Here is a 13,077-nt window from a genome sequence, read left to right as displayed (position 1 = left end):
CAAATTAATTGGACAGGGAGAGAAGAGGGCATGCATTCCAAATTTATGCCGCAACACTTGTTTAATGCAAAAATGCATCCAACATGTATCAGTACCTAAAGCTAAATTGAGGACACCTAAGGTATCAATAGCCCCCTTTCCACTGAGGGCCAAACCTGTTGCTTGAACTTAGTTCCAGAGTTCCTGACCCCTTTCCACTGGGTTGGCCTGGGCCAAAACAGGGCTAGTCCAGGAACTCAAGTCCCACTACTTCAGTGATTCTCAACCTTTTTCATATCAAGGACCCGAATTTTATGAGATTTTGTCTCTCAGACCCAAATCTGAGAATATTTTTATTGTTAGATATGATTTTGTCCAGAATTCCATGGTTATCTGTATTGTAGTTATATAGATAAGAGTGAAACTATGATCAAAACAGTCATTCTTCTACATTCTCTAACTGTGTTAACTTCTTGTAAATGAAATAATGGTGAAGTTTAATAATTCATCAATTTGCTGGGGACCCCCTGGAACGCCCTCAAGGACCCCTGGTGGTCCCCAGACCCCACGTTGAGAACCACTGCACTACTTGGCCCTTCCAGATCCTCAAGGCCAAAGCTGTTAGCCCTGATGCTTATACATCATCACATTCTATATTTTTTCAAATAGGGGGTGTTGCTTAGTAACATCTGTAACTGAGTGCAGCCATTCTCACATTAATGAGCATCTACCTTTTAGAAACTATATAGGTATGTTAATTCTTAAATCTGCATTACTTTCAGCTGCTATCTTAGAAAAAAAATATGTGTTGCTACATATAGAAAAATTAGACAGTTGGAAACAACTTTTTAGCCTGATGCCGTATATTAAAACCAACATCGGCCTTATTTAGCTGTAAATTACTATCACTTGCTTTCCAAGTTTGACACACACAGTAGTAAAGGACTAATGTTAAAGGAACAAACGTCTTCAGTAGGCGTTTAAATCACTGTCCAGCGATGACACTTTTGTTTTTTTATGTGAATGATGTTAGCCTCATCCTGCAACCTTCTTCTTTCTGAAAACTTCCCACAGTAATTAAAACTAATGTTAACGATTATACTGTACATTTGACAGCAGTGTTGTCTGCCATGTTTGACCAGGTTGTTCGGTGGAAACACTTCAACAAGTTTAGCCCAGCGCTTAAGTTCCAGGCTAGAGTTCCTGGGCCAAAGTTCTTGGGCTTTTGGCCTTCAGTGGAAAGGGGGCTAATGCTGAGCTAGCTGGCTCCATAAATATATATTTATCCCAGAGGACTACAGAGAAAATAGTGATAATTCAGTTGGATTTTCATAGTTATTTTAGCTTGGAACATCTGCGCATGTCAAAGTAATGTTACTTTACCATAAGAGGAGGCATTGAAGAGTTCAATGCTGAAGAAGATGTAATTGCCGTTGGTCAGCCGTCGTCTGTGGGCAGCCAGCATGATCTCTCGTATTATGTCTGCTCCCGTGCACATGATCACCACTACAGTAAAATGACAATGTGGTTATAGTCATCAGCTGAAATTCATAGTCATAAACTAAAATAAAAAAAAATATCTCAGTGGAATGTTTGCAAACAAAATGTAGCGTCACAATATACAGGAGAACTTTCATCCAATGAGTGCATCTTATGAATGAATACGCTGTAACAGTTATTCCAACCAATTCCAAATATGTGTTTGTCAGATGTATAACAGATGTATAGCAGCCACCTGGCGTGATGTAATTTCCTCCTAGACTTCCTGGACCACAGTGCACTGCTTACCAAGCAACAGTTTCTGAACTGTCCTGAATGGGTTTTGACATGTGGAAGCTTTGCAGTGTAGTCTTAAAGTCTTAAATTGTTGTTTTTTTCAACTTAAATGTATCACAATGTATTCTTGACTGAATCAGCAGTTAGACTAGAAGACCATCCACTATCATTCCTGAAATAAAATGAGCTATTTCTCTCATTGTTTAAGGGTCACTAACTGAGACTAATTTGCCTTTGCGCTTCTGCTTACATTTTTGCTCCCACAATAAATTGGTTGAACATGTTTGACTGGTAATGCTTCCAGTACCTTCCATGAGACTGAAAACCTTTTTCTCCCATGACATTGACGCTCAGTGAAACTAATCCAAGGCAGCCCAGAATTAAAGGAATAGTTCACCCAAAAATGAAAATTCTGTCATCATCTACTCACCCTCATGCCAAATGAAACACAGGTGAAATTTGTTAGTCCATATAACACACAGGGAGGCTGCCAGCACAACTTGGTAGCAGCCTTCTCCAAAACAACTGAAGTCAATGGGGACCAGTTCTTTATAGTTCCAAAACAAAAACAGCCAAACTGTGAATAGAAAGACCTATACACCATTATTTGTTGCAAATCAATCAGCTGTAGTTAAGATTTGCACTAAATTATGGTGTAAATATACTGTAGGTTTTTTTGGAACTCTGAAGAACTGGTCCCCACTGACTTCAGTTATTTTGGAGAAGGCTGCTATGGAGTTGTGTTGGTAACCTCCCTGTGTGTTATATGGACAAACTTCATCTGTGTTTCAACTGGCATGAGGGGGAGTAGATGATGACAGAATTTTCCTTTTTGGGTGAACTATTCCTTTAAGACACCAGATTCACAGGTTAAAGTATGATGTAATTCTTAAATTCTGATTGGCAACCCTTGTATCTAGCACTCCTGGGTACTAAACAAAAAAAATGTGGATGCAGTTGTTTGTACCAAGCCCACATTACCTGACACTGGAACAAAGCCCTCTCTGTTTGCTTTGAAAAGTGAAATGTGTTGAGGATCAGTGGGCACAATGTTCATACAATTCTAACCATAACGTGGCATTATTATGATTGCAAAGAACACAGCAACAACCGCATGCAAGAGCAACTGTCTGTCTGCTAAATAAGATCAGCAATTCCTCAAGCCCTAATACTGTACCCACATTCCAAGAGGCTTTGCAGAGGAAGACACTGAAGAGTGTCAATGACAATGAGGGAAAACGAATCCTCCATGGTTTCATATTTACCCTCTCATTAGGATACTCTTTGTGTATACCTACAAATATTTAGCCCTAGCCATCTGCCCCTAATAGAGTCTGAAGTCCCAGTATTAAATGTGATACAACACCTACTATGCTACTAATGATGGCAATGCAATACAGATTACATAAATGATTCCCTTTTGGAGTTTATGTCCCTAAATATCAACTGTAAAACTGTCTCACACTGGGTTGATATAAATGTTTCCCTTGGTGTGCCAGGAATTAAAAATAAACAAACCAACAAAACAAGCAGCCAGATAAACAAGGGGTGCAATTGAAAATAACCCCAGTGTCCCTGTTAATAAGGAAGATTCAGAGTCTTGCTGGAACATTCCTCACATCTCTGTCACTTTAACACACCTCCTGAAATATCCCTTGAGTCAGTGGGACAAACTTCACCTCAGTCCTGCCAGCACTATAGCACCCTTTAATTACACTGAGCTCTACACACACTACTGGCCCTGTGTGTGCTCTCCGACCCATTCCATGGGGTAGCACTTGCAGCCAGCAATATTTCAAAAATCCTGGATTTTCCCTCTTGCTAGGGCACTGATGCGAGTTACAAATGAGCTCAGGAATGGGGCAGCACATGGGCACAGATACTAAGAGCCCACAGTGCATTTTATGTGCCCTGGGTTCGCCATAAAATTGTAGAGCTAGTGCATATGCAATTAGGGGACTTTTGTGCCAATTTGTAATGCCATTGCTACTGAAACGAGGATTTATGTTCTCGGGTCTTTCGACAGCTTGGCAGAGTGGTGAATAGAGTAGAGAAGGTAGAGTGATGTGGAGGAAGCCTCCCTTTAAAATGATGACATTTTGGTTGACTGTTCCACTTAGAAAGGAGCTAAACCTTGTACATAAGATACTATTGATTAATTAACCGATTGCCTGACGAACTGAATGATTGACTGACATACTGGGTGAATGATTGATGAAACTGCTATTTATTGTAATCAATAGCTCACTCCTAAGTTGATTACTGAGTATCATTGGCCAGATAGAGAGCTTTAAACATTTGTGGCCATACAGTAAAAGCAAGTCATTGACCTAAAACTATGCTGGACCTCAAGGGGAGTTCTCTCTAAACACAAAGACTTTATACAGGCTCAGGACGGGAGTGCACGTCTCCAGAGGATTCGCATCAGAAATGGACCAATCACAAGAGAGGCGCTCCATTTTCCCTTCTACGAGGTTGCTTGTGTGCTGAATATTGTACAGTTGATGGTAAAAAATAAGTTGTTGATGAGGACCTTTTTATCAGCAAAGCATCAGATGCTGATAAAGTGATATGGACATAACTAAAGATGCAGAAAAGAAGCATTTGAACTGCTTGTAGGAGAGTTGCCTGAAAATTTTGTGTTTGTTTACTTATCTGAGGGCACATGATAATCATGGATATAGTAATATGCTGTCACATTGCAAAAATATATTGCATTCAAAATCATTTTGTGGTTTATATGACAAGCTTCAGCATAAATAATATTATAACTATAATTATTATAATAATATCTTATCTGATGTCACACATCTTTGTACATATTGTGCAAAGCCTAAAAATTATCAGGGAGGATAGAGAGGTTTTCATCATTAATGGACAATGGCCCATTATCTTAAAAAGCAAAATAAATTCCTCAGTAAATCTTGCAATACTTATTCAAGATTTGCTGTATCTCGCACCTGTGAAGCTACGTCAGAGCTCATATTTGTATTTTCATTCCATAAACTTCAATTGTGCTTCATGATATGCCATGGCCTGTGCAACATGTTCAAAATGGAAAAATAACACAAGGCCATGATAATAACGCAGACACTGCAGGTAGGTTATGAATCAAAAAGACGTCAGCTTCGCTGGAAAAGGTCCCAATGACGTCTTCATCTTTGATGAGAAGATCCTTAACGTAGTACACCTGAGGCTATACAAGCTACAACCTACTGGCAGCAGAGCTCCAATCACTTGCAATTTGATGATTGAGCAGTGCAAGGAAGATGTAATATATTCCATTAGTAGGAGCTAATGTAAAATTTGGTTGCTTCTCCAAAACAAAATTGAGAAATAAGCATGCAGGTTCATGTTCACTCTAAGCTTGGGTTTTCTGATCACATGGTTTTGGTGATGTATCTGAAAATACCACAACATGCCTCTGTGCCACATAGCAATACTGTAACCTGACAATGTACACACTGTGCAGCAATGGGTTTAAACTTTGAAAAAATACTACACATGAAAATAATGACGCTATAAACTCACGCATTAAGGTATTTGTGGATTTTGTGCTACAGATGTGGAAGTGACAGAATGATTGACGATGAGGAGTCTGCACTGCAGTCAGATCTGACCTGATTGCCAAGCCACTGGTGAGGATGGCTGGATGATCAACAAAGGCAAAGCTTAGAAATGCAACACTATCATGAAGTATGAAGTCCTTAATTTATGTTTCCCAAATGTAGAGTTAGGGAATAAAAGCAAGAGAAAGTATGGATTATTTATATTGGTTATTTAGTCAAATACACACACACACAAAAGTGTGATTTTGTCACTTGTCCTTGAATGACATTTTTGTTGCAAGCCCCAATCAAATATGTGCTGAAGCAAGCAAATACTTTTGTGCCTCTCCACCCTAAAGTTGCTCAATTGTGCTTAAGTGAAAAGCCTTACAACCTTTGCTGAAACCCTTCAAACCTCACAATGAAGTACCTGGCATGCCCGGAATACTAATTCCCATGCCACCCGGTGCACTTTGTGGCTCTGCACCATTTAGCATGTATAATATATGCTAATTTATACAACAACCATTTCTGTAATATATGGTAATGTAATCGGGAACTGTTATGACCACAGGATTGCAGCCAACAAGGTGGTTATCAGTCTTGAAGAGCCATCGCAAACACTAGTACAGCCTTGACATACACTTATACGTAAGTGTATTTTCCCAGCCTCGGGTCAACAAAGTATGGTGCTGTCAAGTCAACAGGACTGTCATGCTCATATTGCCTTCACACACCAAGTACTGTATATATGCACAATTTCACTATGCAGCTGCCAAGAAGAATTTTGCATCATTTGCTGAGATAGTACTTAAGACCTTGAAAGATCACTATGTAAACGGTGTACAGGAACTTTGTAAGAAATGCCAGAACAGGTTTGGGGCTGTATAGCTGGAGGCATGCATAGGATTTCCTCCCCAGTTATGGAATTCAGGCCAGTCGTTATGCAGCATTCAGTACAAAGTACCATTTGAAGAGTTTTCATCCAAAACACTAAATGCATTTTTTTTAATTATTACTACCTGGCATTCATGACTCAAGACCTTGCAAAATCTTTTTTTTTTTTTAGTTAGTTAAAAACTTAAATATTCATTATTAGTTTAACTGGTGACACTTTACAATAAGGGTCACTAAGTTAAGGGTTAGTTAATGCTTAATAAGCATTAACTAACCCTTAATTAATAGTTAACTAATGTGCCTGGTAATCATTTACTAATGGTGTTCATGTTAACTAAGGTATTCATTTATACATTATTTAATAGTCATCTTTATAAACTATTAAATAATGTATAAATTAATACCTTAGTTAACATGAACACCATTAGTAAATTACACATTAGTTAACTGTTAATTAAGGTTAGTTAATGCTTATTAAGCATTAACTAACCCTTATTAAGCATTAACTAACCCTTAACTTAGTGACCCTTATTGTAAAGTGTTACTGTTTAACTTTCTAGCAACAATAATATTATTGGTAATTTACCATGTAAAGCAGTTTGTAACTTTGTTTTAAGAAGTGCTATAGAAATAAAGTTAATAATAATAATAATAATAACATTGTTGTTGTTGTTGTTATTATTATTATCATTATTATTATTTTGTTACTATTAAGTAGGCCTATTAATATTATTAGACTGGCCCTTACATTCTTCAAACGAGTGATATCTCATTTTGGGGGGGAAAACTGTACGACAAACTATAACAAGACAGTGCCACTATATGATGTGTGTATGTTTTGGGGTTCGTGAGGATGTCATGTCTTTTATAATTTTTTTAAAATTGGTCTTATATTCTTAAATAGTCCATTTGAAGGACTTATCATCCTGTCATCCATAGTCTGGCAAATGATAGAGAATAAGGTAATAACAGTGTTCAAGGTACTTGCATTGACTGTAAATGCTCACCTCATCATGCACCAGGCTTTGAGCGTAGGCTAGGTCACAGATCTAGGCTTGGCCACATATGGAGAGAGGCAGTCCCATCTCATTCACTTGCTCTCTATCCGTCTGTCTGTTTGTTGGCAGTTTTTGGGCCCCACCATTCCAAAGCCATACTAACAATTCCAAGCAGCCAACCCGTGAGGCTCCTCTCTTCAGTCTGCCGCCCATAGACATGAGAGGATGGCTCCATGCAAATAGGAGACAGGATGTTATGTAAGCCTGTCTGAATGATGAGGAGTGGGGGTGCCCATCGAGAATTCCCCTTCAATGCCTGTTCAAAGCCTATGATATGAGGCCTGGACTGAGCGGCTTTGGATTATTTTTCAGAATGTGGCTTGACCTTGGGTCTGCAGGAGACAATGAACAATGGAGTTAATGGGCAAATCTTTTGACATCAGGGGCCTGTCTCATGAAGGAAGATTAGTGTGTGTGTGTGTGTGTGTGTGTGTGTTAGTGAGCTAACTTTGGTCTTAACCCTGGCTTTTCAGTCTCAAAACGGTGGCTCGCTTCAGGGCTGGGCAATATAGACAAAATTAAATATCACAATATTTTTGGACCAAATACCTCAATATCGATATTGGGACAATATTGTAGGGATGACTATTGGTGCTTTCACAAAAAATTTACACAATGAGATTTTTGATAAATAATCATCAGTAATGTGGATATAATGACTCATATCACGATATCGATATAATATCGATATATTGCCCAGCCCTAGCTCGCTTTATAGCGGGGTGATCACCGTGGCAAATTAGGCCGCACAGCTACTTTCATTCGGAGCAGGTTACGTACAGGCTATCGCAACCAAATTTAGAAAAAGCCAATCAAATCTCTGGAAAAATGGCATCATCACTCCCAGAGGATGCCGTGGCCTTTTTTTTTTTTTTAAATAACCTTTATTGCAGCAATTTCATCTCCAAAACCAGATATGAACAAAAACATTACAATCAAAGTCAGACTCGGTCTCACTATCTGACTCAGATAGAGAGAAGGACTGTTCACAGGGCAACAGTGTTTAGAGACTTTCTGGCTTTCCCTAATGAGAGATATAGCCTAATAAATGTACGTAGTGTTTCCAGACCATTTACCCACTCAGGCTATAAAAGCAGCCAGCTTACATTCATTGACTGCAGTTATCAACAATGAATGAAATTTACTGTCGCATATTGAGCGTGCTTAAATTACTTCATATGATTCCCAAGGCTGATTTATGCAATATATTGCACCTATATTTCATCACAGCACCCCTGAGGAACATGAGGCGACTTTGTGAATAGCAAATCTTTTCACAGCCTCAGTGTGAGGACACAATATTGTATCAGTGACTGTGCCTTAATGATGGGCGGTGATAAGCCTTATTTACGCATTTACACTATCTGCAATCCTCTCTACCTTTGGCAGCCACGTTACTTTTCGCTGTTACAGTGTTTTTGTATTGCTCATATTTATTCATTATAACAGTTTGTTCTTCTTGAGAGAAGAATATGAATGTTAGCAATCCATTTCTTTCCCGTACCCACTTTCCAGGTCTAGTTAATATGTCAGAATTGTCAGCAACGTCTACATAATCCCGCAATTATTCATAGTTTATTGCTTTTACTGTTTGATTATTTTCTACTATTTTAATTGCTTCTTTTTATATTCTACTTGTACTCCATTTCCTTTCCCCCTGCTGAATCACAGTAGCCTACTTTTGCCGTCGCAACAACCTAATTTCCCCACAGTGATCAATAGCATTATCTTATCTCATATTAAATATGCTGATCTGGGTCTGTTATGTGTTACAAAACCTGCCTCTTTCATGTGAACGTGCTCATAGCTGGATAGGTACTTCCTGGGTTGACAGTCAGAGGCAGCTGATGAACAGCTTGGTGAGACCGGTTGTCCAGGATTGCCATCGTTAGGTTTTGTCAGGCCAGCTAACGCAGAGAAACCCTGGGTATGTTAAGCTTCCTTAGTTCGTAGTATACCCCCCAGTTATCCGGGATTGCCATTGTTAGGTTTTGTGAAGCCAGCTGTCACAAAGATATGTTGAACTCGCCTTGTGAGACAGGCCCCAGGGCAAAGCCAAGAACAACAGTGGCACAGATGAAGCTGTCCGGCCCCCAGAGGAGACGTCCTCTTTTTGGTGAGAACAACAACAGGGGCCAGCATCTTGCCACAATACGAAAGGATTGGCAGTTGAATGGCTTTCTGTTTGTGGCATGGGGAGAACATGAAGTGGCATGTGTTCAAGAGTGTTCAGGCTCTGAAACATAGTAATGAGGCACGGTGGCATGTAGCCTACAGTGGAAAAAAAAGTTCTCATCCTGAGAACGCCTGGGGCCCGTCTCGCCAAGCCAGCTTAGTGGGTTAGCGAGCTAACTTTGGGCATAACCCTGGCTTTTCAGTCTCATGAAGAGGGCTCACTTTTAACCAGATCACCATGGTAACCTATGCTGCACAGCTAACCTGCTCCAGAGCAGCTTCAGTTCAGGCTATCGGATCAGAACGTATAAAAAGGCCCACCTCCTCACCAATCAGCTCTCTGGAAACATGGAGTCACCATTCCTACTGGATCCTGATATGAACAGAAACACTTCATTCAAATGAAAGTGACAAGTGATAAAAAGAAAGCCACTTTGCTTTCTGTGCTGATTTATTATATTAGAGATAATATTTACTAGGCTACATTGGATATAACACATATTTGTAGCATTTCCATGCCATTGACCCACTCTGGCTATAAAAGAGGGCTTCTAACAACTAACAGGTAGCTTACATTAGTTGATCATAGTTATCAACAGTGACAGGCCTACTGCATATTAAGTGCGCTGAATTCTTTCCTAGGATTCCCAACAGTGATTAATGCAATAGACTGCACTCATATTCCATCGCCACAGCCCTGGGCAACATGAGGCAGACTTTGTGAATATTTTCACATTTCACATTTTCTGTTTTCATATGCCTCATTGTGAAGACACAACACTGTATCAGTGAGAAGAATGAACACTGTGTCTCAATGATGGGCATGAAGAATTGTGTGTTCTTAAATAATATTTCCTTTTCCCAGCTGAAATTGTATTATTTTTGCGACTGCAATGACCTAATTCAATTAGGGCTGGGCAATATATCAATATTGTATCGATATCGTGATATGAGACTAGATATCATCTTAGATTTTGGATATCGTAATATCGTGATATGGCATAAGTGTTGTCTTTTCCTGGTTTTAAAGGCTGCATTACAGTAAAGTGATGTCAGTTTCTGAACTGAACAGACTGTTCTAGCTGTTCTATTATTTGCCTTTACCCACTTAGTCACTATATCCACATTACTGATGATTATTTATCAAAAATCTCATTGTGTTAATATTTTGTGAAAGCACCAATAGTCATCCCTACAATATTGTTGCAATATCGATATCGAGGTGTGTTGTCAAAAATATTGTGATATTTGATTTTGTCCATATCGCCCAGCCCTAAATTCAATAGATTCTATAGGTTATCTCATATCAAATGCACTAGGCTACTCTTTGTCTGTCCATGTTGCATGTGATTGGCCGTTTGTTACAAACCCCGCCTCTTTCATGTGAACACCTCATAGCTGGATAGGTCAATTCTGGGTTAACAGAGCCAGTTGATAACCAGCTACGTGAGAATGATCGCCAATGTTAGGTAGCCTATTGTGATGCCAGCCAAGACAGAAATAGCCCGACTATGTTGAACTGGCTTTGAGAGACAGGCCCCTAGTAAAGGGAGGAGGGATTTAAGTGGACTTAAGCTCCTAACACAGAACAAAAAACCCTTAGAGGAGAAAGATATTAGGCTGCTTGCCACAGACAGAAACAGAAACCAGCTTTCAACTCTTTTCACCATCCAGTAGGCTATTTAACCTGCCAGATTGTAAAGAAGAGTTGTCTGCTGTTAAGTAACTATGGCAACAGATAGAGCCCCTGTTCTTCACAAAACATGCGGCTGAGTCATGTGTAGGCTAATTAAACAGCGGGCTGTTACTGGTTGACCAACAATAGATTAGATTGTAAATAGCGGAATGTCTCACTTATTTCATTTGCGACAGGCATGCAAGTCTTTGCACGTTAGACAGAGTAGGCTAATAAAACACTAATCTGAGGCTACGGGACATGTTTACTGTGGTAGCCTAAAGCAGTGATTCTCAACCTTATTCATATCAAGGACCCTAACTTTGCACACATTAGAGCCACGGACCCCCATTTGATGAGAGTGTGTCTCTCAGACCCAAATCTGAGAATATTTTTATTGTTAGATATGATTTTGTCCAGAATTCCATGACTATCTGTATTGTAGTTAGAGAGAAAACAGTGAAACTACGAGTCATTCTTCTACATTCTCTAACTGTGTTAACTTCATGTAAATGAAATAATGCTGAAGTTTAATAATTCATCAATTTGCTGGGGACCCGCTGGAACGCCCTCGAGGACCCCTGGTGGTCCCCGGACCCCACGTCGAGAACCACTGGCCTAAAGCACACTCACGTGGATTCCTCACATAGTTGCAAATCTGCCCAGAATGGATATGCACTAATGTAAGCTATGCATAAAACAGCACACGTTCCAGATGTCAGACGAGAGGCAGGGGTGCAATAATAAAAAAAAGTGTAGGCTATTACCTTCAGTGTCATAGATGTTTTGGAGGATGTCGTCGGTGTCCAAACGGTCCTCTTTGGAGTGAATGGTGTACGTTTTGATGTTATATTCTATCAAAACATGGTACACCCCTTCCAAAGTGAAGAAGCAGTTCCGCTCCTCCTTGTCGTCTTCGTAGACCAGCAGCGCGCTCTTCCAGGTGAAGTGCTGGAACATCGCCGTGAACGTCTCTGCCATTTTCAGGTAGGAGGGCGCAATGCGGGTCAGGTGGGAATACTCCGTGTTCTTGTTACTGAAGCCGGTGGCCAGGGCACCTGCCGAGATCACGGGGATGTTCCAGTGGGACGCCAGCCTCACCACCGCCGCCGCCGCGTACTCGCACACGGGACCGAGGATCAAATCCGGCTTCTTCTCGCACGACTTGTCCACCAACGTAAACAGAGCATCATTGGCACAGTCGGAGTTCTCGTACTGTATTTTGAACTGGAGCCCGGAATACTGCCCTCCGTCTTTTTTTAACCTCTGCTGTGCGTAATCTATTGCCGGCGCGACTCTTGGATAGGAAAAAAGGTAGGAGTTGTTTTGGGGCAAAATCACCAATACCTCTACGTCCTCGTGTATGGTGTTTGTCCTAAATGGTTTCAAGAGCAGCAAAAAGTACAAACACAGTGGAATGAAGTATGGCATGATGCAACTTTAAAAGTTCAACTTAGTAGGCTATCAATAAGCGTGCAATATTGGAGAGATGCTCTTCAAATGTTTCTTTTTCCAAGTTGGCTCCACTTGGTAGTGCACATGTAGTCGCAAACAGTAAGCCTTCCGACGTGAGTAAATAGCCTAATGTTAAATTATTGTAATTGTCTTTGAATAAGCAAAATGGTTCAAATGTAGGCTGTGTGTTTTATTCTGCATTGAGAGTTCCTTAGAAGCCTCCTGAAACTTGTTCAAAATATAGCCCTCTTATCTCTCCAATTTCTCCTGTTTTCCCCGGTGATTCCTCCAGTTTGAGCAGGGCAACAGCTCAGCCAGCTTCCACACACGCTGGCTCCGGCCAGGAGTTTTGAAGCATCTTTTCATCATTATTCCTGCGTCATCTCAGCGCTGTACCACCTCCTTCTTAAAGCGACACGCAAGCACAGGCTTTACCCGAGCTCACCAGACTTGGAGGTGGAAAAGTTAATGCAATTTTGCGCAGGTATAAAGAAAGGGAAATTCAATTAATTTT

General features: G+C 40.2%; 1 protein-coding gene across 2 annotated transcripts in view; it reads right to left on the bottom strand.

Moving 5' to 3' along the window:
* Positions 1–12,867, bottom strand: part of npr3 (natriuretic peptide receptor 3) — a 41,118-nt gene extending 28,251 nt beyond the window's left edge. For both annotated transcript variants that reach the window (XM_071533130.1, XM_071533138.1), the window contains exons 1-2: positions 11,876–12,867; positions 1,363–1,485 (exon numbers count right to left, since the gene is read on the bottom strand). In XM_071533130.1, the coding sequence (XP_071389231.1) occupies positions 1,363–1,485; positions 11,876–12,539 (787 nt within the window). In that variant the 5' untranslated portion in view covers positions 12,540–12,867. The remainder of the gene's footprint in view (positions 1–1,362; positions 1,486–11,875) is intronic.
* Positions 12,868–13,077: the final 210 nt, after the last annotated feature.

Source organism: Centroberyx affinis, unplaced genomic scaffold (genome assembly GCF_046629955.1).
Source record: "Centroberyx affinis isolate AG114_WGS23_722 - 3 ecotype Tasmania unplaced genomic scaffold, CSIRO-AGI_Caff_v1 ptg000161l_1, whole genome shotgun sequence".
Lineage (NCBI taxonomy): Eukaryota > Metazoa > Chordata > Actinopteri > Beryciformes > Berycidae > Centroberyx > Centroberyx affinis.
This window is presented reverse-complemented; position numbering and strand designations above follow the sequence as displayed.